Source organism: Protomyctophum bolini, assembly GCF_963924005.1.
Source record: "Protomyctophum bolini genome assembly, chromosome: 24".
NCBI classification, from domain to species: domain Eukaryota; kingdom Metazoa; phylum Chordata; class Actinopteri; order Myctophiformes; family Myctophidae; genus Protomyctophum; species Protomyctophum bolini.
In genome coordinates, this window is record NC_137885.1 from 27637712 (window position 1) to 27665211 (window position 27500).

The 27500-nt window shown below is 44.5% G+C and overlaps 1 protein-coding gene and 1 long non-coding RNA gene across 2 annotated transcripts in view; one reads left to right on the plus strand and one right to left on the minus strand.

The window, feature by feature from the left end:
* Positions 1 to 27500, plus strand: part of LOC308311848 (tensin-1-like) — a gene marked incomplete at its 3' end in the record, with an annotated part of 156067 nt that overhangs the window by 42561 nt on the left and 86006 nt on the right. The window contains exon 2 of the mRNA XM_080758623.1: positions 21968 to 22082. Coding sequence (XP_080614749.1) covers positions 21968 to 22082 — 115 coding nt within the window. The remainder of the gene's footprint in view (positions 1 to 21967; positions 22083 to 27500) is intronic.
* Positions 17138 to 18481, minus strand: LOC308311339. The gene is made up of 3 exons (XR_013963633.1): positions 18038 to 18481; positions 17711 to 17771; positions 17138 to 17361 (listed from the first exon to the last, which is right to left on the minus strand). It is a non-coding gene; the product is annotated as an uncharacterized lncRNA (long non-coding RNA).

Genomic DNA, 27500 nt, shown 5'->3' on the forward strand with positions numbered 1-27500 from the left:
CCATTGCATCATAAACGGTGCCATTATGTCATTATTCCCGACCTCTCAATATCCCGACCTCCCACAGTTCCGAAATATAACTATAACATGATTTTCTGTAGTTTTTCCAGGTTTACAAATATTTGACCTTTGCACCATTTTAACGAATGCATATCCTATATACCGCATTAAAGGGGAGTTCTGTGTGTGTGTGTGTGCGTGTGCGTGTGCGTGTGCGTGTGCGTGTGCGTGTGCGTGTGTGTGTGTGTGTGCGTGTGTGCACATATAGCATATGATCTCATCTGAAAGCATATTGGGAGGTGTGTCGTGAGGCGTGTGCACCTCCTTTGACCGTGGCGGTGGTGTGTGCGTGTGTGTGTTGGCGTGCCTGCCTGACGGTGGTGTGTGTGCGTGTGTGTGTTGGCGTGCCTGCCTGACGGTGGTGTGTGTGCGTGTGTGTGTTGGCGTGCCTGCCTGACGGTGGTGTGTGCGTGTGTGTGTTGGCGTGCCTGCCTCACGGTGGTGTGTGTGTGTGTGTGTGTGTTGGCGTGCCTGCCTGACGGTGGTGTGTGCGTGTGTGTGTTGGCGTGCCTGCCTCACGGTGGTGTGTGCGTGTGTGTGTTGTAACGGTTTCCCAGTTGGATGGTTATTTGTCTTAGGGGTGCCAGGTAGATTTAGTCTACCAGAGAAGTGTTTCTCCTTTTTTTATGAGTTCTTCCTCATCTGGGTTAACCACTGGTGAAACCGACACAGGACTTACATATTAAAATGTAAACCCTTATACCAAGAAATAACACACAACACACTTTGTCAACTCAGTTTCAAGTGATTATATTGAATTTCACCCAACCCAAACAAACACAGTTCATCAGTTCATGAAACAATTAAGACCCAATAGTTTGCAATGTTTGTAAATAAACCAAAATAGACAAAAACAGGTAGTCAGCAACTTAAAGTACCATCCATGGTTACACACGTAACCTGCGCTCGAAACCACCCGTCAATTCATTGCGTCTCAACCTCTCAGTTCATAAATAAATAAACAGTGTATTGTTCCAGATCCACGCAACGCAGACGCAACGTGAATGTTAGTAAACAAAAGTATAGTCCGTCTGTCCGAGCAGCACGGCTCTTTAATCGTCTCCAAAACAACAAAATAACAAACAAAAGAGGCTTGAAATAATAAAGGGGGAAATACCACTGCTCCGTGTGTGATAGGTGACAGGGACAGAGACAGGTCAAGATGCGGGGATCGTTGTAGTTGGCCGTTGGTCGTCCGTGGGAATGGTTGTTTGTAGCTCTGCAGGTTGGTTCACGCCCGAGGCTACGCCACTTCACGGAGCAAAACGACACGGAACACACTCGAATCGAGGGACTAACTTCCTCGTTCACGATTCACATGACAGGTCCACCGCTGACGGGTTTTGCTCTCACACTGCCTGTCTGCCTCCACACTCGCTCTCGCACCGGCGCAATCAACGGGGCATTTTAGAATAGGTGGTTCCCAGGGGTGAGTGACAGGTGTCACGAACAGACGGCTCGGGGACCATTTCGGGCCGTCACACACCTCCCCCCCTGAAAAAAGTAAGGTCCTATCCTTACGTCCATTTACTTCCCATATCGTTTTGGGCTCCTTTTCCTCAACTGGTAACGACCAGTAAGGGCTTTAGTCTCCAGCAAACTTTCCTCCTCATCCTCCTCTTCCTCTGTCGTCACAGGGTTCTCTGAGGGGAGAGAGATTTTAGTTGGGGAGACTTCAGAGTCCGGAAAACCAAGGAAGGTCTCCTCATCACTTTCCTCCTCCAGGATATCCAGAACTTTACGGCGCTCCAGTTCCTCCATTTCCTCTGCCGAGGGGTAACAGGCCTTAAGGCGTGAGACATGGACAACACGCATGTCTTCACCTGTTTCTTCCTTAACCGCTCGATAGTTCAGAGGGCCCAGCTGCTCCACAATCCTATATGGACCTTGCCATTTTGGGGCTAGCTTGGCTGTGAAGGATTTTTCCTTCTTTGAATACGGGTGGGTCCTTAACCACACCCGGTCACGAACGTGGAATTGAACTTCCCGTCTCTTCTTGTCGTAGTTCCTCTTCTGTTTCACTCTGGCTTTTGTCAGATTCTCATTGACAAGAGCTTTCAAGTCGTGAAGCTGAACTACCTGGTCGTAGCATGCAGAGTCTGGCGTAGCGTTCTGAGGTTGAAGAGCCTGGTCCAAGGGTCCACGAAGAGGACGACTTAGGTTCAACTCTGCAGGCGTCACTCCAATAGACTCTTGCACGGCTGAATTAAGAGCAAAGCGGAACTCATGAAGGTGCTGATCCCAGTGCTTATGCTGGGTCCCTACGTAAGAGGCAATCATCGTCTTCAGAGTTCGATTCACTCTCTCTGTGAGATTTGTTTGAGGGTGATAAGCTGTGGTCAGTTTATGCTTCAAGTTCCACCGTTGGCAGGTCTCCTCGAAGAGGTCTGAGACAAACTGAGAACCTCTGTCTGATAGGATGAAGTCTGGTACTCCCCAGCGCGTCAAGATCTCCCTTGTGAGAATGTTGGAGACAGTCTTTGCAGTGGCCTGACGAAGACCAAAGAGCTCTACCCACTTGGAGTAGTAGTCAACAAAAACGAGTAGATACTCATTTTGTTTGGAGCTCCTTGGGAATGGACCCATTATGTCCACTCCTAACATTTCCCACGGTTGGGAGACAATGGTTTGCTGCAACATACCAGCAGTCTTCCGGCCTTCAGGCTTGTACACTTGGCAAACCGGACAGTTTTTGGTGTGGGTCTTAACATCCAAGCTGAGGTTTGGCCAGTACAGTACTGACTGAAGTCGTTTGTATGTTTTGAATCTGCCTAGATGACCTGCTATTGGGTGTTCATGGAAGTGTTGTAAGAGTGATAGACGGAAAGGTTGTGGAATGTATACTTGGTAGAGGGTTCGGTGGGGCAACTCCAAGATACGGTAGACTTTGTCCTCGATGATGGTCAACTTTGTGGTAGGGTTAATGACCTGTTCTCCCTCATCCAGAATTTTCTGGTAGATGATCTGTGTTTCAGGATCTTCCTGCTGTGCTTTCCAGATAGTCTCGTCTGAGAGAGGGAAGTCATCCGTAGGCGAGTCTCGATGGCTGGACAAGACTGTGGCACAAGTGGGTTTAGAGTGGTCAACAGGATCTACCGGAGCTCTTGAGAGTGCATCCGGGACTGTGTTGTACTTCCCCTTCCTGTACTCCACTGCGAAGGTGAATTCTTGCAAGCGGAGTGCCCACCTGATAAGTCTGGTACTGGGGTTGTGCGTTTTGAACACCCACACAAGTGACGAATGGTCAGTGACGACAGTGAAGAACCTGCCTTCAAGATAGTATCGCCACTTTTCCAGAGCCCACACAACAGCAAGACATTCCTGCTCGGTGGTTGAATAGTTGCGTTCAGCTCTGTTAAGGGTTCTACTGGCGAATGCCAGCACTTCTTCAGTACCAAGTCCAGTCCGTTGCGCGAGTACTGCTCCCACACCGACATCGCTGGCATCGGTGTATACCACAAAGGGTAAGTCAAAATTTGGGTGTCCAAGTATTGGAGGGGTGACAAGATGGTGTTTCAGGGTGTCGAAGGCAGTCTGACACGCAGCCGTCCATTTAAACTTTGCCCCTTTCCGCTTCAAGGCATTCAGAGGATCGGCTGTGTGCGAGAAGTTGGGTACATACCGGTGGTACCAGCCGGCCATGCCCAAAAATCTCTGTAGAGCCTTGAGGTTTGTTGGTACAGGAAAGTCCTGGACTGCGCTGGTCTTTCCGGGATCCACCTCGATTCCTTGTGCTGACACAATGTGTCCAAGGAACTTCAGTGAAGTCTGGCAGAAGTTGCTTTTTTTAATGTTGACAGTTAAGCCTGCTTCCCAAAGTTTGTTCAACACTTCCTGGAGGTCCTGGAAATGTTGTTCTCTGTCCTGGGAATAGATTATTATATCATCAAGATATACAAAGCAGTTTTTTCCCTTCAGCTCACCCAATGCGGTCTCCATGAGTCTTTGGAAGGTGGCTGGCGCGTTCTTCAATCCAAACGGCATAACTTTGAAGCGGTAAAGGCCTTCCGCACAGACAAAGGCAGTCATGTCACGGCTAGGTGGATCCATTTCAACCTGCCAATATCCACTGTTAAGGTCAAGAGTGGTGAAGATGACAGAGCCAGACAAGGACTCCAAGATCTCGTTGATGGTAGGCAGAGGGTATGCATCATTTTGGGTGACGCTGTTTAGCTTTCTGTAGTCCACGCAGTACCTGTAATCCCCTGTCTTCTTGGGGATAAGGACAACAGGAGAAGCCCAGGGAGACATGGACCGTTCAATGATGTCTTTGGCCAGCATATCCTGCAGAAGTTCATGTTGGATGCTGTACTTGGCTGGAGACAACCGATAGGGCTTTTGTTTGATGGGCACAGTTTCTTGTGCAAGATGAATTTTGTGCTTCAAGAGCCCAGTGCGTCCCAGCAGTGATGTACATACATCAGAATTTCGGCGTAGCTGTGCCAGCAGTTTGAACTCTTCAGACTGTTCCAGCTGAGCTCTTTTTACTGCGAGTTCAAGTAGATCCTCAACTGGGTTGTCATGGGTGGGCAGAAAGGGAGGGACAGCAGAAAAGAATGCGACAGTAGGACGCCAATCCTGCAGCTTTGCTCCTTCTGACGAGAAAGAGTACTTCTTACCGGGGTTATGAGGAAACCAGTAAGAGTTGTGGGTGACATTCATCTGGATACCGCTGATGTACATGAAGTCAAGTCCCAACACAGCAGGGAAAGCAAGAGTTTCGGGAGGTAGAATGACTGAAGGGATCGTGTAACACTGATCATGCAGTCGAAGCTCAACCTCACTCCATCCAAGTGGTTGCTTGGCTCCACCATCAGCCAGATACAAAGGACCTTCAACCCAAGGGTGAAGTTTTTGGTTTTTGGTCTTCACTTCGGTCCACAGCTGCTCATTGAGTAAGGTGTAGGATGATCCAGTGTCCAGAATGGCTTTTCCTGTCCACAGCCCAACAGACAGAGGTAAGACCAGCTGACGTGGTATTGGTCGATGGGGAGGGACTATGGAAGGATGGACATAAGAGTTTTCTCTGGGTCTTTCTGGTTGTGTTAAAGCACTGAGTGTCGGTTGGTTTGTCTGTTGCTGAGAGTGAGGATTGGATGATTGATTTTTATTTGAGGACCTGTTCCGGTTTTTGGGGTGATCAGGTGGTAGCAGAGAGTAACAAGAGTCCGGCGCATGTCCCTTCTTATTACATCTCCAACAGAATAGTCCAACATTGGATGTGGACTCTGACTGAGAGGGTTGGCTTTGGTTGGTTTGGTTGGGTTGTTTGTTTGTTTGTCTGCTTGTTTGAGGGTCTGGTGCGCAGGTCGTATTGTTGTTGACATTCTCTGTCCTTTTCGAACTGCTGCCCCAGCCGAACAAGTGAGTCAACCGTAGTTGCTCTCTCTCTGAGCTGGCTAGCAAGAAGAGGGTTGATATTTTTGAGAATCATCTTGATGACCTCATCCTCCTGTATGTCTGGATTCCAGCGTTTGCACAGCGAGTAGTAGCTGTAAGCAAAGTCCCTGATACTCTCCTTCTCGCCTTGAACACGGTTTCTGACTCTGTCGGCTAACTCATCCGTGTAGTCTTCAGACAAGAAAGCAGAAGAGAACTTGGTCTCAAAGTCAGCCCACGAGTGCGTGTTCAAGCGTGCCACGTTCCACCAATCCCTAGCGGTTCCATCAAGCACATTGCGTAATGTGGCAAGCAATTCATCATCTGCTAGAGGATTGAGAGCAAGGAAATCACGACACCTTTCAAGGTAAAGGAGTGGATCAGAACTGTCATCCTTTTTCCCAAAAGTAGGAAATTCCAACTTAATTGGCAGTTTCCCTACATGGCGTCGATACATATCTGTATGAGCAGACGTATGATCAGGAGAGCAAGAATGATGGGTAGAGGTGATAGGTGAAGTGTCAATGAGACCATGATTCTGAGGGCAAGGATGCATAGTAGAGTGCATCTGGGAGGGTGTGGCATGACCTGTAGCCAATGGGTTAGAGAAGGTGGCTTGTTTTTCAGGGGGTGGCAGAGTGGAGGATACCACAGAAGCGGTGTGTAGTGACTGTTGTTTGAGAGTGGTCATGTCAACAGACATGTCCTTTAACATTTTGCTACATTGTGAAAGCTCCATTTGTAAGTGGGTTATTGAATTCATTAGAGGAGTAGTGATTGCGTTTACTTCTTTGAGAAGCTCCTGGTGGTGGATCTGTAAGCGCCACTGAACACCAGTGATGAGTTGTGTTCTGTGGTAATCAAACTGTTTGTCAATAACAATATTCATGTCCCCTTTGTCCTTATCATGTAGTTGTGTTATGTGGTTAGACAGTGTGTCAATGGCATATTTGAGCTCCAATGTGTCTCTTTCCTGTTTCTCTCTGAGTTGTGTGATTTGGTCATGAATGAGATTCTGAGATCTTTGTTGGTTCTGACGCAGACAGAGTACATCTCCTTGCATTTGGAGTAACGGAGGTGGGAAAAGAGGTGGAGGTGGCCTTCGGCCTTGTGCAGGTGGAAGATCAAAGTGTGTTAAGTCAATGAGATCCATATCAAGAATTGAATGGCTGGTGTGGCATCCTTCCTCCTGAACATTGTGAGCTCCACTGATTGGTTGATTGACCGGTTGATTGGCAGCATTAAGCAATTGATTGATTGGTTGGGGGGCAGCACCAAGTGTTTGATTGACTGGTTGGTGGGCGGCATCAAGTGACTGATCAGCTGAATTGATTGGTTGATTGAGAACATCAGGTGCCTGGTTGACTGAATCATTGGACTGATTGACTGAATTGTTTGTTTGGTTGACATCCATGTTTGTTTTATTATACTCAGTGTTTTAGGAGTCCCATCTGGGGTGCCACTTTTATGTAACGGTTTCCCAGTTGGATGGTTATTTGTCTTAGGGGTGCCAGGTAGATTTAGTCTACCAGAGAAGTGTTTCTCCTTTTTTTATGAGTTCTTCCTCATCTGGGTTAACCACTGGTGAAACCGACACAGGACTTACATATTAAAATGTAAACCCTTATACCAAGAAATAACACACAACACACTTTGTCAACTCAGTTTCAAGTGATTATATTGAATTTCACCCAACCCAAACAAACACAGTTCATCAGTTCATGAAACAATTAAGACCCAATAGTTTGCAATGTTTGTAAATAAACCAAAATAGACAAAAACAGGTAGTCAGCAACTTAAAGTACCATCCATGGTTACACACGTAACCTGCGCTCGAAACCACCCGTCAATTCATTGCGTCTCAACCTCTCAGTTCATAAATAAATAAACAGTGTATTGTTCCAGATCCACGCAACGCAGACGCAACGTGAATGTTAGTAAACAAAAGTATAGTCCGTCTGTCCGAGCAGCACGGCTCTTTAATCGTCTCCAAAACAACAAAATAACAAACAAAAGAGGCTTGAAATAATAAAGGGGGAAATACCACTGCTCCGTGTGTGATAGGTGACAGGGACAGAGACAGGTCAAGATGCGGGGATCGTTGTAGTTGGCCGTTGGTCGTCCGTGGGAATGGTTGTTTGTAGCTCTGCAGGTTGGTTCACGCCCGAGGCTACGCCACTTCACGGAGCAAAACGACACGGAACACACTCGAATCGAGGGACTAACTTCCTCGTTCACGATTCACATGACAGGTCCACCGCTGACGGGTTTTGCTCTCACACTGCCTGTCTGCCTCCACACTCGCTCTCGCACCGGCGCAATCAACGGGGCATTTTAGAATAGGTGGTTCCCAGGGGTGAGTGACAGGTGTCACGAACAGACGGCTCGGGGACCATTTCGGGCCGTCACAGTGTGTTGGCGTGCCTGCCTCATGCACCATCATGCCTGCATGGAGAGGAGACCACCCCCCCCTCCTCCTCTCCATGCAGTTGTAAGTGGGGTCGTGGTGGTCATTGCGGTGTAGCGATGCTTTTCATTAGCTAAGTGCAACTGGGAGACGAGCAGCGAGATGTGATTTACTGGACCTGCTGTCCAAGCACACACACACACACACACACATGCGTGCACACGAGAGCACACACACACACACACACACACACACACACACACACACACACATGCGTGCACACGAGTGCACACACACACACACGTACGCATACTACGCACGCGCAACATTCTCTCATTACCATCTCCATCGCTATGCATCCATCCATCCATTCAAACCCCTCTCTCTCTCTCTCTCTCTCTCTCTCTCTCTCTCCCCCCCCTCCTCCCTCCCCCCTCTCTCTCCCCCCCCCCTCACTGCTTCTCTCTGCTGGGGTTCTCCAGCTATCACAACATTTTGAGGACATTATACTTTTATGTTTTTATGTTTTTGAGATGTTTTTTAAAAAAAAAATTACATAATGCTATATAACACCAAAAGGGGTTCCCTTCCTGCCCCAAAATGGGCTATAAATGAAAGAGGAAAGGGGGGTGATGACTCTGAGAGTGTTTCCCTTTGCAACGCCCACTGCAACTCCTCCTGGCTCTTTGCTGCAGTGTGTCTGTGGTCCCTGTAATAATCCCTATGGACGGAGGTACAGTATATACAGTATAGGGACAGTATAAGTAGGCTAAAGCCTTTAGTATCTTCATCATCACGCCCCTGTGTATCCAGTTAAAGGACTTTTTGGCAGTCATCCACACGCAAGAGTGCTGCTCTCTCTCTCTCTCTCTCTCTCTCTCTATCTCTCTCTCTCTCTCTCTCTCTCTCTCTCTCTCTCTAGCAGTTAGAAAGAAAGAACATTGTTAAAGGTATATTCAGTGATTTCACTTAATTCAAATATCACTTATAGAGTGTGCTGACCATATAAGGAGTTCCTCCCTGTCCCCAGTTAACCCCTGGGGGTCAAAAAAAACCTTGGGTTTCGTTTTTGACTCTCTATCCTGATTGGACGAAAGGCTTAGGTCCCAGCCAAAAACGAAACCTAAGGTTTTTTGAGTGAAATCACTGAATGTACCTTTAAATAGACATTGTTTGCGTACTATGCGGTCGCCACCCCTTTCAGCGGCGCACACACATTCAGTAGAATACACACATTAATCCTGAAATCTCGCGAGTGTACAAATAGAGACTTCCTAAAAGTGGAATTATAACACCCAGACTCTTTGTGTGATTGATCTCTATAGGGAAACAAATACATTTCCCTACGGAGACGTAAAACTTAATCTTAATTATAATCCCCCTATCATGGGAATGTTAATGTCTTCCTATGGGGACATTTTTGTATTTTTTTGAAACTGTCAGGATGTAATAGACACTTTTAGAATCTGATCTCAGGTCAGAATGGGTTAATAATGAAACTGTCAGGATGTAATAGACACTTTTAGAATCTGATCTCAGGTCAGAATGGGTCCGTTTATAACGTTCTATTCGTATACCTGTCTTTTCTTCCTCTCTATCGCTTGTCCCCATGAAGCCCCCTTTTTTTATGCTCTTCTCTGAAAAGATACATAAATAAATACATAAAAAGTTGAATCCCAGATGCTAGCTTGGCTTGGCAGCCGTCCAAGAACCATTTGGGCTCCTGTTGTTGCAAAAACTCAATGCCGGCCTGTGTGCCAGGGAGGGAGAGAGAGAGAGAGAGAGAGAGAGAGAGAGAGAGAGAGCTAGCACGTGGTTGTATGTTTTCCTGCCCTTTCCTCATCCGTCACATGGCCTGACGGCCGGTTGCCGTGACAGCCAGGTAACCATGGCACCTGCCTGTGACCACATGCTGGCCGCATCGTCGTCTGATTGGGTGTGTTGTGTAGCCGTTAGCCTGCGCCGGCTTTTTGCCAGCTCATCTTTAACATCGGGGCTCCAGAGTGGCACGGAGGTGCTTTTTATACGGCTATTTATAAATGAGCCGGGGCGGGGGCTGCCCCCATTGGCTCACAGGGGCAGTTACACCAAAGCTTTTGGAGTCAAGAAGGGGCAAAGTTGCCAGTTCCTTTGACTGAGTATAGCAGTGTTGTTTTTTGGCAGCAAATTTCTATTTTAGTTTTAGTCATAGTCTCTTGAATAGTTTTCACTTAGTTTTAGTCACATTTTAGTCACCTGGAATGTTCTAGTGTTTAGTCTAGTTTTAGTCGACTAAATGTCATACGATTTTAGTCGACTAAATCTACCTAATCTATCTAAAATGTGTTTTGACAGGCCTTGATGTCGTTGTAATGACATATTTTACACTTTGGTTGCATGCTGAAAATAGCAGATATACAATCTCACAACGCGTCGCAACGCGCTTGTAGATTGACTATTTTCACTATGTATTTTTTTATTTTATTCGTAATAATAAATAAAAAAAGGAAAGTTGTGGACAAGCCTAAAATAGAAGTTTTTTTTCCCAGAAAACTTGATTTTGGTGTTTGTAGGGTCAGCTTCAGTGTTAAAGGAGAATTCCATGCTAGAAGGCTATCTTATACCTTTATTTGTAGTTGTTACGTCCCCACCAAAGAGGTCCAGGTGTTATTTTGTGCAAAAGTGCATCATTGGCTATTTCCCCTACCATAAGCCCTCAATGGGGGTTGGGATTTTTGTGCTAATTCGCTTATTTCCATCGAAATAAGTAGTAAAGTGTGCTGAGCGATGGAAATAAGCAAATTAGCACAACACCCCATTCAATTCATTGAGGGCTTATGGTAGGGGAAATAGCCAATAATGCACTTTTGCACAAAATAACACCTGGACCTCTTTGGTGCTGACTTAACAACTACAAATAAAGGTAAGAAAGCCTTTTAGCATGGAATTCTCCTTTTAAAAAAGAACTCTGAAACTGGTCAGGTTTTTGTCAAGGGTATATAGCATGTTGCTGTGTGGCTGGCATGGCACTCCTGTGATCGTTTTCATATTGCACTGCTGATCTTGTGTTTGTCCAGCTCTGTCCCACAAAGTCCTGTCTATCCTGTCCATCTCAACTACATGAAGCACCCTTTCAACTGGTCCTGGACCAGCGCTCCGGCTGCTTCAGTCCAATGTGTTTGCTTAACCCATTTTGCGCGGGAACCCCTTTTGGTGTTAGCACTATGTTATGCTTTAAGCTATTGAAAAATAGCAGATCTACAAGCTCATAGCGCGCCACCGAGTGGCGCACTACAAGCTTGTAGGTCTGCTATTTTTTTGAAAAATCGAAGAACGACTGACATGGAAACATAGCTTTTTTCAGAAAACTGTCATTTTCAAACAGACAGATTTGTAGAATCTGATCTCGGGTCAGAATGGAAAAAAACTGTCAGGATGTAGAAGACATTTTTCAGAATCTGATCTCAGGTCAGAATGGAAAAAAACTGTCAGGATGTAGAAGACATGTTCTAGAATCTGATCTCAGGTCAGAATGGGTTAAGGAGAAGGGGAGAAAGAAAAATTGTTTCACTGTGCATTTGGGCTGCTTCTACTTAACATTAAGCTGCTGTTCGTTGCGTCAACAAACTGGGCAGAAGAAAGGCTCGTTTGTGAGAGATGGGTGGGGGGGGGGGGGGGGGGTGGGTTGCGTTTATGTGTTCGTGTATAAAGCAGTGGAGGAAAGTAACTAAGTACATTTTACTTAACCCATTCTGACCTGAGATCAGATTCTAAAAATGTCTTCTAAATCCTGACAGTTTTCAGAAAAAAGCTATGTTTCCATATGTCAGTCGTTCTTCGAATTCTTCAAAAATAGCAGACCTACAAGCTCATGGCGCGCTATGAGCTTGTAGATCTGTTATTTTTTTAAATAGCTAAAGCATGACATAATGCACCAAAAGGGGTTCCCGCCCCAAAATGGGTTAAGTACTGTACTTGAGTAGAGTTTTGAGTTATTTGTACTTTTCCAATACAATACTTTTACTTCTACTCAACTACATCTCAGAGCCAAATAATATACATGTATTACATTACCCACTTCAGCCCTACATATATATACATTTCGTCTACTTGAAAATAGCCGATCTACAAGCTACACGATGCGTCGCATCGCAATGCATTGTGAGCTTGTAGATATGCTATTTTCCCCAACAAAAAAAAAACGTTGACATTTGAAAACTTTAAATGGGACATTCTGCACAATGATATGAGTACTTTTTTTTACTTTTGGTACTCTTTAAGTACATGTTGGTGCCAATACTTTTGTACTTTTACTCAAGCACATTTTGAATTCCGGACATCTTTGACTTGTAACAGAGTAGTTCTATATATTGCAATATTGATACTTTTACTTGAGTATACTTTTTGTCCACCACTGGTGTGTAAAGTGGCTTTGCGAGACTATAGGCCAGAGGTCGGCGACCTCTTTGACTTGAAGTGCCCTGTTTTTATGTTCTTGATAGTTTGTCTGCCATGTCTAGTCAGTTAGTTTATTGACACAAATGTATAAAACATTGGGTCCAAACAATAATAAAAAACCCTTGAATCAAAAACTTAAAAAAAGGTACAATACATTAAAATATACAATACACAATACAGAAACCCTTTACAACAGGAGCTTTCTATTGCTCCACAAGTGACAGGCAGGCATGTAGCATACCATACGCAAAGTCTCTCTGTTAGTGCCCACAAAGAGTGAGCTCAAATCAACACCCTCATGTCCATATTTCTCTCTGATATCTTGTGTGAGGTCGGAGGACACACCAGTATGTGCTGTTCGTTTTGTATACCAGTCTCACATTGGCAAAACCGGTGGTATGTGGCTCCATCTTCCCATTTCCACACGCAGTCTATGAGCGGACAACATTATGTCATGTTATTATGTTCTTGATAGTCTGTGCGCCATCATCTACAATATTATCCAAAATATAACAACGTTTATTTCTTCTTCTATCTAGACTATTTTCTTTCACAGTCAGGACATACAGTAAGCCACCTATTTCCCAGACTCAGTTCAGTTTGAACTATAGGATTGTGGCAGGATTTGCATGCATTTGAGAGAGCTTAATTTTAATGTTATTTTAAAAAGAAAATAATCCTCTCTCACACACTTGTGTGCCAGTGATCACCCGTCACTGTGCCAATGTTGGCACCTGGTCGTGCCTACGGTGCCCTCTGTCGAGGTGCCAACCTGCGTCTTGCGCACAAGTAGGCCATACATGGCCCACTTGTGCGCAAGCAGAGCATGCAAGTACTGCTACTACTGTAAACTAATGTCTATTACAACTGTTCTAAATCCTTTAGGCCCGTTATTGACCTTATACCTAACCTTAACCTTAACTAAATATCTGATCTACAAGCTCACAATGCTTTATATCGTTTTATATCGTGCATCCTTTCTGATGCATTGTTGAGGAATCGGCATCGACTTTATTCTCACTGGCGTAAAAGTGTGTGTGTGTGTGTGTGTGTGTGTGTGTGTGTGTGTGTGTGTGTGTGTGTGTGTGTGTGTGTGTGTGTGTGTGTGTGTGTGTGTGTGTGTGTGTGTGTGTGTGTGTGTGTGTGTGTGTGTGTGTGTGTGTGTGTGTGTGTGTGTGTGTGTCATTCAAAGTCTGCAGTGGATAGGGTGGCACTATGGAAGGCATACATGCATGCTGCTTGTGCAGGTGGAAAACAGCTGCAGCATAATATAAAAAAAGCAGCAGGTACTGTATATACAGTACAATCACAGTGTCCGGTGCATGTATGACATGGTTGAGGAAATGAAAAGCAGTGCCTTTATGTGTAATCCAGGGAGCTCTCTGTGGTTTTGACCAGATGGCTAGTATACTTCTGTCTTCACTTCTGACTTCAACATGCCTCTCGCCCGTAATATCAACGCTTCTAGAGAGGCTTTATCCTTGGACTATACTCAGTAAGACAGCCCTCCCTCCTATTCACAAGGAGGAGCAGTGCACCAATGCATTATGGGAATTGTAGTCCAGGGAGGAAGTGAGCCCAGTGTGTCCCCCGCACTGCTAAAATCTGAAATATCTAAAACCTAACGATGTTCACTGGAACAACATATTTTCAGATGGGGGTCGGCGGCCAATTACATTACAGAATTATATATTTGGGGGTCCTTGACATGAAAATGTTTTATACGAAACATGGGATTTAGAAGGCATTTGTAGAATCTTTTCTCAGGTCTAAATGGGTTAATCTGCTGTATAGCTACAGTGGTGGAAGTCATTGTCATTGCCTTGAGCAATAGGCCTATATAGCAGTAAGTAATGTTAACCAAGTACAGATTCTCTCAGTATATTTTGGGCTAACTCGATTGTCCCAGCAGCGTTAACGAGTTGATTGAGTTGACCTTTCTGTGCTTATAGTACGCGACTCTCTGCACGCACATGCTCGCGCGCACACACACACACACACACACACGCACATACACACACACACCAGTGTTGTTTTTGGCAGCACATTTCTATTTTAGTTTAGTCATAGTCTTTGGAATAAAACTTCATTTAGTTTTAGTCATATTTTAGTCACCTGGAATGTTTTAGTCTAGTTTTAGTCGAATATCATAGGAATTTAGACGTCGAAAATGACTTATACTGGATCTCTTTGTCCACTAGTCCCTTCCTAACATTTTAGTCTAGTTTTTATTTGTTGTCGAAATTGTCAATATATTTAGTCTTGTACTTTTAGTCATCACAGCTTCATTTCGTTTCCATTGACTTTTCGTCAGTGAATCTTTTTTTCTTTCGTCATCGTTATAGTCGACAAAAATCACAAAATCGACACTGACACACACAATACACACACACTCTGTTTGGGGCCCAGGGTACAACAACGGGCCGCATGGTAGCTATAGCTTTTAGCAGCTCCGCCGTTGGCCTCACCTCCGCCCGGCTCCGCCGTTGGCCTCACCTCGGCCCGGCTCCGCCGTTGGCCTCACCTCGGCCCGGCTCCGCGGAGCTCCAAGGTCAGCCTCTCTGGAGCTTAGCGAGTGTGTCGCACAGTGTGTGACAAAAGCCATTAAGATTTAGGAAGATATAGCAGATCAAAAAAGAAAGCGAGAGAGAGAGAGAGAGAGAAAGAAAAATGCTGAGAGATACACTTTTTATATAAATCAGCTTTGAGCCAAATTGGCTGCGGCACGCTGAGTGGGACGGAGGGGTTGGGCGGGGCATTGGGCGGGGGTCTGCAGAACCCTAACCGCACCGATGAGCTCATGGACAGAACAGCACCTTAAAGGATCGGTTCGCCACTATTATATGGCCTTTGTCATGCTTTAGTATGATATCCGTTCATGAAAACAATAAAAATATTTACATTTGGCGAAACCGCTGCGGAGAACGAGTCATGTAATGAGCTGAGGCACGGTAATATCATTTCCTACAATACCCACAGTGCATTGCGCGACAGACAGAGAGGCAGTGAGGCAGCCCCCAGGAAGCTGTCATCTGAAAGTTTCTCGTGTTGTTTAGAGTTGACTTGAAAGCGATAGAAGTAATAATAATAGCTAATATTTAGCGGTTGTAATAGTAACAGCAGTAGTGGTGGTATAGTAGTTAGTAGTCTCTGATAGTAAGTAGCGTAATAATAGTGATTTCGAACGTGCGCAGCGTCGGACTCTAAATTCCACTGGCTGGCTTTGTTTTTAGAAATCGTTATGAAGTACAGATGCAATCCCAGCTGTGTGAACCACTTTGGGTGTGCAGTGAACATTTCACCAACGCAGATATCTTCCAGTTCAACCGCAATCTAATGGAAGAATTGACGCGGAGCATCATCATCATCGAAGCAGAAGTTGCAGAACAGAGGTATGTCATTATTGTCATAATAAACTAAAGCTACAATGCTGTGTACAGTACACCAGACACTGAATGAATGGCGATTGCATTACAGGAGGAGACCACATGCATTTCCTTTCAAAATACATGGTTGTTGTTACACGTGGTTGTTGTTGTGATGTCTATAAATTAATTTGACATACCGAGTGTCTCTGATGCTTACAGCATTATAAAGATTTTGTTGCTGTTTGTAACTGGAACACCCTCCACATAAACGCCACCATTTTTCCTAGCTCTGGTCCATAGCCTCAGAGTAAGGCTATGGAACAGAGCTAAATTTTTCCATATCAAGCTGCAAACTACAAACCAAACATAAAAGCATTTAAAACCGGGAAAGCATCTGTATTTGCATTGGCTATTCAAAAATAGCAGATATACAAGCTCAGTGCGTCACTTGGAGTTGGTGCCGTGCTGCGAGCTTGTACATTTGCTATTTTTCAAATGTTTTGCTAAAATAAAAAACCTTATTGTTTACCATATTGTCTCATGATTGGTCAGAGGCCCATAATTGCATAATACTTTATTTGTTGCAGGAGCTGAGGTCTCGGTGGCTGTCTTCAACTCAAGAGATGAATAAGTGGCTTTCAAGGAACTCCCAAGTATACAGTATATTATATAGATACAATTTACTTTGTATGTTGCTATTGAACACAATCTGGATTGATAAAAGAATGTGATCTCATTTTCAAATATTAGACATGTACTACTCCTAAGCCTTTACCAATATTGTTGTGCAAGTACAATTTTAATTCTGGACTTTTACTTGTAACAGAGTATTTTTATATAGCAATATTGATTCGATCCTTTTTCTTCTGGGATTCTTGCACACTGTCCGATTTTTGTAATCTGAGTAGGAGGACAAACTTTGCCTGTGTGGCCTTGTTTTTTAAACCTTATGTTACAGTACAATAAAACACATTCACTGACATAAAGTCACACTTATTTCCATTGTGGTCTTGTTTGTATAAACAGACATGTGAATGATTTGTATCACGGTGGCCTTTGATGCAATATTGACAGTTTGAGCCTCAGAGTATTAGGAATTGGTCAAAATGTATAAATACAATAGGCCTACATGAGAAAAAATAAAACAAACTTGACATCAAATCAACTATCTTTTAATAGTACTGATTTACATAAATCTATAAAAACAGGGGTCTATGGTTGAACTGGAAACTAACAAACTACATGTACAATCATACAAGTGCATTAGTCAGAGGTCACTGAGGCAGGTGGTTCTGCATGATGACATGTCGCTGGAGCAGCTTCTGGCCAGGACAGGAGATGCACATGCTGTGGTGAGACAAGAGTCAGTAATGGTGAAAGCACTAAATGATTACTGGAATGGACGACTGAGTGTGTAGGCTATGTGCAGTATGTTTCATGTGATGTACACTTGGGTATTGGACTGTTAAGATTACCGTCCAAATTAGTAGGTAGGCTACAACTATATCAAATATCAATGATAATAATAAGCAGACTTGGCAACCTGACTTGTAGAAAGTATTCACACAATCATGTTACCAAGATTGCCTTTTTTTACCTTTAGAAATATTGCATGAATCAGAGCCTGTCAGTCAGTAGATGATGCAAAAACACTGATCCATGCCTTTGTTTTTTCTGGGCTCGATTACTGCAATTCTGGACTGCAGAATACTGCCAAAGAAAACAACGGAATCTGTGACCTTCCAACCTACATGACTGCCTTCTATTTCAATGTTTTATGCCTTGCGTTTTTCTCTCCATTGCTCTGTAAAGCACTTTGAGCTGCATTGCATGTCATAAAAGTGTGTGAGACACAGTAGGCCTATAGTATAAATGACAGTATATTTACTACATTTTACGGGACTTTGGTTGACCACTGGTCTTTGTAAAAGCATATATAAATATGTGAACCTTTATTGAAAATGATATTCCCTCTAGTTTTCTAGGGGGTCAAACTAAATACAGCAAATACAGTAATGTGCTTTATGTATGAAGTTTGAGTTGAGTATGTATGGCTCACCATCAGTCCATCAAAGACATCTTCAGCTTCATCAGCCTTCTGTAGTACCATCTGGGCTGACCTAAGTGAATGAATGGACACAGGTATAACACTTGAATGTTTACATTGCTAACCCTGAAACATACGAGCCCATGGCTAATACTGTACATTGCTTCAGATGGCATGCCATACATACAGTTTTGAATTGAATGAATGAATAGAAGATGTTTGGACCGAAAAGTTGTAGGCTGAAGCCGTGCCTATATCCTCTGACACTTATGTAAACAATACGGTGTGGCGACACACACACACACACACATATAAGCTGTAAATACATTGAACACTTACTTAAATCTGAATGTCCCTCTTGGTCCATCGGGCTTCGGTTGCAACTTCCAGTTTGAGGCATCCTGAACGCATGTCCCCACTTCTCAGTAAAACAGTCAACACTATCTGGGCTTTTCCTGGGCAGAAAAGTTTGTGTGTGCGACGTACTGGTTCAGGGAAAGCTACTAGCTACTATAGCTAGGTCGCTCCAGCAGGCATCAGTCCACCCACAGCAACTAGCAGTGCCAGTGTTGTCCCCGTCAATGCATTCCTTCCTCCGTATATTTCTGGTTCATAATATAACGACCCTAACGCAGATTCTGCCAATATGTATTTAAAATTATCTCGTCCAAAAACTCCCATGGAGTAGCCATACTGACTTGTTGTTGTGGAGTAGCCACAACTCGTTGTTGTTGTGTAGGCGAGAGACCGTGTCCTTCGCGGCTAGGCTAGCTACGGCAACCCTACCTGTCCAGTCCCTTGTAGTTTCTGAGAGCCTACCGAGGGTCATCCACTTACGTCACTTTGGGACAAATACGTAAGTGGACGACAGCTTTGAAAGTGCGCCCACGGAGCTACAGACTACCAATGATAATACTCCGGGGTATTTTAGCATATATGCTAATGATGAAAAACACACAGATTAGGTTGAATAGTGGCGAAGTGGTCCTTTAAAGTCTGGGCGGAAAACGTTTTCATGAATGAATGATGAATAAATGCCCTCTTTTACATAGAAGACATTTTAGAATCTGATCTCAGGTCAGAATGGAAAACTGTCAGGATGTAGAAGACATTTTTAGAATCTGATCTCAGGTCAGAATGGGTTAATAGTTTAACTCCTGCTTCTCAACTGTGCCGTATTAAGAAGCTCTTGTTGTTTCAGCACGACATGCCCGCCCCTTGGTCGCTTCTCGCCCTCAGGGCGTCTTACCGGTTATTAAAAACACCAAGAAATATCTATCTAGAGTCAACAAGAACTTGGGACTATGAAGTAATAACTCAATTTGATCCACAGGTTATTATTCCCCCCGAAAAGTACTGTAACTGTTTTTGGACCATATAACTGCATACCTTCCTGGATCTATCTTTTCTTTGAACATAATTGTGTTCATTCGTTGGGAGAGTTTTTCCACTCGTCTCCCAGACGTCCCAGTTCACACACTTTTCTTTTTGTCCTTCATGGCGTCCCAGACTCTGTCCAGTGAAAGTCACGGGAGGACACAGAACCAAACGTGTTACATATTGAGACGTAATAAATGCCGTACGTATATGCTTTCTGGATCAGACGAGAGAGAGCGACCCGGGTCCTGCCTGGACCAGCTGCATAAATACACAGAGGAAATGACATCATTATTATGACTTAGCAGCGTTCAGAGAGAGAGAGAGAGAGAGAGCGGGGTAAAGAAGGGTAAAAGCACAATCATCTCATTCACTGCAGTGTTTTTGAGCGGTGCAACCACTCCATTACGGAGCTATGTTTGTCCCTTGGGGTCCCCCTGCCTGGGTCCGTCTGTCCGAGCACGAAAATAGCATTTGGTTTGGTTTGGTTTTCAGTTTTCACCACCATGACGTCTCGCTGTTGTGCAGCCAAAAACACACAAACAACATTATTATTAACTGTATATATGATGATTTCGGGTGTGACAGTACAGTACAGTACAGTACAGTAGAGGGGGCCCCTGGGGGCCCCCACACGGTATAACTCTGTCATCCCCCCCCCCCCCCCCCCCCCTGGCCACGTTCCTGGGGGTCTGGAGACTTCCGGGGACCCCCCCCCCCCACACACACACACACACAATTGCACCACTCACTTCACACATGGGGTGAATTTATTATTACTATAGTGGTTTTAATTTGGATACTTTATAGTCTAAAGTCTATAAATCTAGAGTTGATTTAGTCGACTAAAAAAGTGTTTTGACAGGCCTTGATGTCGTTGTAATGACATATTTTACACTTTGGCTGCGACGCGTTGTGAGATTGTATATCTGCTATTTTCAGCATGCAATCCAGCATAAAACTGGATCTCTTGTCCACTATGTCCCTTACTAACATTTTAGTCTAGTTTTTATTTGTTGACGAAATTGTCAGTATATTTAGTCTTAGTTTTAGTCATCATAGATTCGGTTTTATTTAGTTTTTATTTAGTTTTAGTCAGTGAAAAAAAAAAATCGTCTTAGTTTTAGTCGACGAAAACAACACTGGTACACGTGATGTTTCAGCAACCTACTTACACGCACGCACACACACACGCACACACAAACACACATGCACATGCACATATATGCACGCGTGTTTGTATTACCATTATCAACATGACGAGGAGGGCAAGTTTAGGAATTCCATTATTTTATTTTTGCCATTTGTATAATCCAAAACCTTAACCCATTCTGACCTGAGATCAGATTCACACGAGGTTTCCACTGGACACACACTGGTCTGATGAACCCATTCTGACCTGAGATCAGATTTAAAAAAATGTCAGTCGTCCTTCGATTTTTCAAAAATAGCAGACCTACAAGCTCGTAGCGCGCCACTCGGTGGCGCGCTATGAGCTTGTAGATCTGCTATTTTTCAATAGGTAAAGCATAACATGATGCCAACACCAAAATGGGTGCCCGGTCAGAATGGGTTAAGTCAAAATGTGTCGACTCGATCTACAATCAAATTATATACTAAACCTTTGAGGGATATTTGACTCCCACAAGCATAGCATGCACGGTCACACACGCACACGCACGCACACACACACACATACATATTCAAAGGGGTACACATGCAGACACACGCTTACATAAGCATGTCATTTTACATGTGTACACAGCACACATGCTATAATCACATACTGTTGTAGGCTCATTCGCATACGTGTGTGTGTGTGTGTGTGTGTGTGTGTGTGTGTGTGTGTGTGTGAGAGAAACACATTTCTAGAGATTGTGACACCCTGAGCTACTGTGAGCTCTCTCTCTCTCTCTTTCTTCTCTCCCCATCATTAATTAGTCATTTAATTAGCCAACTTCAAAGTGAAAACATCCTCCGCTGGTGGGCTCTGTGCGTGCGTGCGTGTGTGTGTGTGTGTGTGTGTGTGTGCGTGCGTGCGTGCGTGCGTGCGCGTGCGTGTGTGCGTTCATGCGTAGTATGTGTGCGTCTGTAATCTTTGGGTTCCTGTGCGGCTGCGCTGCCTGCTGAGCAGCAGCCGCCCCCATTCTGTGTGTCGTTGTGTGGGTTCAAGTCCCCCATTCTGTGTGTCGTTGTGTGGGTTCAAGTCCCCCATTCTGTGTGTCGTTGTGTGGGTTCAAGTCCCCCATTCTGTGTGTCGTTGTGTGGGTTCAAGTCCCCCATTCTGTGTGTCGTTGTGTGGGTTCAAGTCCCCCATTCTGTGTGTCGTTGTGTGGGTTCAAGTCCCCCATTCTGTGTGTCGTTGTGTGGGTTCAAGTCCCCCATTCTGTCTATCGTTGTGTGGGTTCAAGTCCCCCATTCTGTGTGTCGTTGTGTGGGTTCAAGTCCCCCATTCTGTGTGTCGTTGTGTGGGTTCAAGTCCCACGACTGTGTGGGTCAGGGTATCGCTGTATGACCAGTGGCATATGGTGGCTTTGTTTTTGTTTTCAGATGGAGGTCCACGGGCCTTCGGGATCTAGCGCCACCCGTCAAAATAGCACATCTACAAGCTCGTAGCGCGCCACCGAGTGGCGCGCCACGAGCTTGTATAGGTCTGCTATTTTTGAAAAATCGAATGACATTTTTAGAATCTGATCTCAGGTCAGAATGGTTTAATCAGACCAGTGTGTGTCCAGTGGAAACCTCGTATGAATCTGATCTCGGGTCAGAATGGGTTAAATGTTATAATGCGTGTCAACGGAGCTCTTGATCAGACTGAAATTATAACGTCTCTGCACTGACCTCCATGCACACACCTGACCGCTCCTCCCTCTGCTTTGTTCTCTCCCTCAGCCCGAGGAGTTGGAGGGTGTCCACACACACCACTTCAAGCTGAAGCCCTTCAAGAAATGCAAGAGCTGTGATATATGCAAGCAGGCCATCGTCAAGGAGGGCATGATCTGTAAAGGTAGGATTCTGTTCACGTTTTTATTTTATTTATTTTTATTTTTATCACACAATTTTGTAACCCATTTTTCACCCCTGTGTCAATCATCTAATGTGATCCATGGGCTCTACACACCCTCCGCCAACCTAGTCCCCATATATGGGGGACAAGGGGAGAGCAACGGACTTGAACTCATGCTTCCTTCATGCCTGAGTGTCCAAGTTGCTCCTTTACACCTGACAGGGGGGAGTTTCCCTGGTTGGACGTATAGCGCGTGGAAGGAACACGTTATTCCAACCAGTTCCTTTCCCCTCCATCAGGCGCCCCGGCTGGCCAGGGGGAGGCAGTTTAGAGACCAGGATTACTGCATGTTTTTTGTGAGGGTATCTACCCTAGGGGACACGGGGAGAACATGCAAACTCCACACAGAAAGGCCCTTTCGCCAACCCCCGCCTTCAGATCATGTTGGATTTTCAAATAGCAAACCGTGCCGATTTGATCAACAATCAACACAGCCAACCTAAATGTCATGCTTGTCTCATAATTTGCATGATTTCTGCTTTTCCCCCATTAGCACAGGTGTACAGTACTCTCTGCATTACAATAGCCCATGTACGGTACAAGCTTACAACATGTCGCGGTATAAATATAAACCGAGCTTTAGCCACTTCCTCTTATCGACGATGTCTACTCTAATTATGATATATTTGATTTACATGTATAATTATGAGTCATAATTATACATGTAAATCAAATATATCGATGGCGGCACCTTTTAAAGTATATATAGATCACCGGTGGCAAACTAATTGTCCGAGACGACTGTAAATGTTCGATATTTCTGAAAGAACAGAACATAATGTATATGAACCAACACTTGTGGGATTCTGCATTAGCCTACTGAGAAATGGACAGACAGACAGACAGACAGACAGACAGACAGACAGACAGACAGTCAGACAGACAGTCAGACAGACAGACAGACCAATGCTGCAAAGCAGAAATACTCTGTTACAAGTAAAAGTCGGGAATTTAGAATTTACTGGAGTAAAAGTACAAAGATATTGGTATCAAAATGCACTTAAAGTCCTGCCGAAAGTAAAAAAAGTACTCATTATGCAGAATTTCACAATTTTTCGAATGCATAAAAATCTTCGGAAAATAGCTGATCTATAGTACAAGCGTGAGCTCGTAGCTCTGAGACGTAGTGGGCTTGTAGCTCTGCTGGCTCTGAGACGTAGTGGGCTTGTAGCTCTGCTGGCTCTGAGACGTAGTGGGCTTGTAGCTCTGCTGGCTCTGAGACGTAGTGGGCTTGTAGCTCGGCTGGCTCTGAGACGTAGTGGGCTTGTAGCTCTGCTGGCTCTGAGACGTAGTGGGCTTGTAGCTCTGCTGGCTCTGAGACGTAGTGGGCTTGTAGCTCTGCTGGCTCTGAGACGTAGTGGGCTTGTAGCTCTGCTGGCTCTGAGACGTAGTGGGCTTGTAGCTCGGCTGGCTCTGAGACGTAGTGGGCTTGTAGCTCTGCTGGCTCTGAGACGTAGTGGGCTTGTAGAAGAAAAAGCACAGGAGTTTGGAAATACTCTGGCGAAGTTAAGAGTACCTCCTCAAGAGTAAATGTACTTAGTTACTTTCCAGTGCCAAACAATGCTTCCCAACGGCAGAACCTTGTGGTTGTGAGAAGGTGTGACGGGTGTGTGTGTGTGTGTGTGTGTGTGTGCGCGAGCGACTGAGTGAGAAGAGGCTTCCACATTTACATAAGCACTGTACTTACAATGTGTTGCAGCGCGTCGCATTGTGACGCAGTAACAGGAGTGTTACTAGAAATTGTCAATTTTGGTCCATTTATTCACTCTCAGAGGTATAGCCTTTTCCTGTGCTGTGCTGTGCGTGTGTGTGTGGCTGTGTGTGTGTGTGCGTGTGTGTGTGTGTGTGTGTGTGTGTGTGCGAGCGCGCGCATGTGTGTGCGCGCTCATGGGGCTGTGCGTGCGTGGGCGTGCACCATATGCCTACAGTGTTTTTGCATCATGCGTCTTTTGGCTGCTGTCTGTTTTTCTGTTTCCTTTCCCCTCTCTGCCTCCTCCTCTGTCTTCCATTCAGTCACATGTCCTCCTCACCGTTCTAATTATAGCAACAACTAAAGGTTGTATTTGTCACTCCAAGAAGAAAGAGGGACAGCCGTGTTATTGCAGAAGACCCATGTCTTTTCTATCTCACTCACTCACTCACTCACCCTGTTTTTTTATTCCTCCATATGTCCAGCTCATTCCACTCTCACTCTCTCTCTTTCTCTCTCTCTCTCTCTCTCTCACTCTCTCTCTTTCTCTCTCTCTCTCTCTGAAGTACAAAATGCCACATCTTTAGCGCCGCAGCGTTGACAAACATGCACAGAAGCCCAGCCAGTGGGAGAGCTGGCCAGTGGCCTGGCGTGTGTTAAGGGGGGTGGGGGGGGAGTGCTGGTTGTGTTGGCAAAGGCTTTGCTGTTAAAATTAGCATGGCTTGCTCGCTACTGCTGCATTAGCCCAGATAAAAGCTATGCAAAACACAGGAGGGGGAGGGGGAGTACTAGTGAGAGGTGCTAGGAGGGGTGGGGGGGGGGGGATCGGGGGGTATTCGGGGATAGAAGGCAGGAAGAAAAGGAAGCAAGGAAAGGAAGGAAGGGAGAGACAGAGAGAGGTTGGAGGAAAGACGCAACAACGAGAGGATTGTTTTCATGCCTCCCCCCATGTTTGTTTATCCTTTATGCAAATGTCCATTACGCTCAATAACACACAGTTCTCTCTCTGTTGCCAAATCTTTTTGCAGTCTCTCTCTCTCTCTCTGAGCGCTGCGACAAGATGAGCACACTGGTGATCTTATACCGGTGACAAGATGAGCACACTGGTGATGTTATACCAGAGACAAGATGAGCACACTGGTGATGTTATACCAGTGACAAGATGAGCACACTGGTGATTTTACACCAGTGACACAAGATGAGCACACTGGTGATTTTACACCAGTGACAAGATGAGCACACTGGTGATCTTATACCAGTGACAAGATGAGCACACTGGTGATGTTATACCAGTGACAAGATGAGCACACTGGTGATTTTACACCAGTGACACAAGATGAGCACACTGGTGATTTTACACCAGTGACAAGATGAGCACACTGGTGATCTTATACCAGTGACAAGATGAGCACACTGGTGATCTTATACCAGTGACAAGATGAGCACACTGGTGATTTTATGCCAGTGACAAGATGAGCACACTGGTGATGTTATACCAGAGACAAGATGAGCACACTGGTGATTTTATACCAGTGACAAGATGAGCACACTGGTGATCTTATACCAGTGACAAGATGAGCACACTAGTGATTTTACACCAGTGACAAGATGAGCACACTGGTGATCTTATACCAGTGACAAGATGAGCACACTGGTGATGTTACACCAGTGACAAGATGAGCACACTGGTGATGTTATACCAGTGACAAGATGAGCACACTGGTGATCTTACACCAGAGACAAGATGAGCACACTAGTGATGTTATACCAGTGACAAGATGAGCACACTGGTGATGTTATACCAGTGACAAGATGAGCACACTGGTGATGTTATACCAGTGACAAGATGAGCACACTGGTGATTTTATACCAGTGACAAGATGAGCACACTGGTGATCTTATACCAGTGACAAGATGAGCACACTGGTGATCTTATACCAGTGACAAGATGAGCACACTGGTGATCTTATACCAGTGACAAGATGAGCACACTGGTGATTTTATACCAGCGACAAGATGAGCACACTGGTGATCTTATACCAGTGACAAGATGAGCACACTAGTGATTTTATGCCAGTGACAAGATGAGCACACTAGTGATTTTATACCAGTGACAAGATGAGCACACTAGTGATTTTATGCCAGTGACAAGATGAGCACACTAGTGATTTTATGCCAGTGACAAGATGAGCACACTGGTGATTTTATACCAGTGACAAGATGAGCACACTAGTGATTTTATGCCAGTGACAAGATGAGCACACTAGTGATTTTATACCAGTGACAAGATGAGCACACTAGTGATTTTATGCCAGTGACAAGATGAGCACACTAGTGATTTTATGCCAGTGACAAGATGAGCACACTAGTGATTTTATGCCAGTGACAAGATGAGCACACTAGTGATTTTATACCAGCGACAAGATGAGCACACTAGTGATTTTATGCCAGTGACAAGATGAGCACACTAGTGATTTTATACCAGTGACAAGATGAGCACACTAGTGATTTTATGCCAGTGACAAGATGAGCACACTAGTGATTTTATGCCAGTGACAAGATGAGCACACTAGTGATTTTATGCCAGTGACAAGATGAGCACACTAGTGATTTTATACCAGTGACAAGATGAGCACACTAGTGATTTTATACCAGCGACAAGATGAGCACACTAGTGATTTTATACCAGTGACAAGATGAGCACACTAGTGATTTTATACCGGTGACAAGATGAGCACACTAGTGATTTTATACCAGTGACAAGATGAGCACACTAGTGATTTTATACCAGTGCTGTGAAGTACATTTTAATCAAGTAGACAAGTACTGCACTTAAAGGGACATTTCACCCTTTTTGCTAAAACATATATGTTAATGGCATTTAGAAGCTTTAGATCACTTTCCTGAGGGTCTTTGTGTGTAATATGTGGTTTTAGATATTTTAGATTTTAGCAGTGAGCCCAGTGTCTCTGATGTCATGGACACTGAGCTCACTTACTTCCTGTACAACAATTCCCATAATGCTTTGGTGCACTGCTCCTCCTTGTGGATAGGAGATGGGCTGTCTTACTGAGACAACATGTAGTCCAGGAAGTAAGTGATCCCAGTGTCCATGACATCAGAGACAACAGGCTCACTGCTACAATCTAAAATATCTTAAACCACATATATTACACAGACAAAGACCCCCAGGAAAGTGTTCTTCTAAACGTCATTAACATATATTTTTTAGCAAAAAGGGTGATGTGTCCCTTTAAGTAAAATGTTTGTGGTATTTATACTTTACGTGGGCATTTCCAGTATCCAATACTTTTACTTCTACTCCACTACAACTCGGATTGAAATATTGTACTTTTACTCCACTACAAAAACCTTTAGTTTTTTTGTTACTTTGTAAGATTTTGATTATTATTATTATTACAAAACATACATTAACCACTTCAACCTCGTGTACAGTATACAATCTTGGCCATTTGAAAATCGCCGACATACAAAAAGCTCACAACGTGAGTTATTGTTTAAATAGTAATCATTGCTCAGTAACGGATCACTCCAGCTCTTTAACCCCTTTTGTTGTTTTAAGCATTATGTTATACTTTAGCTATTGGAAAAACAGCAGATCTACAAGCTCATAGCGCGCCACTGAGGCGCTACGAGCTTGTAGGTCT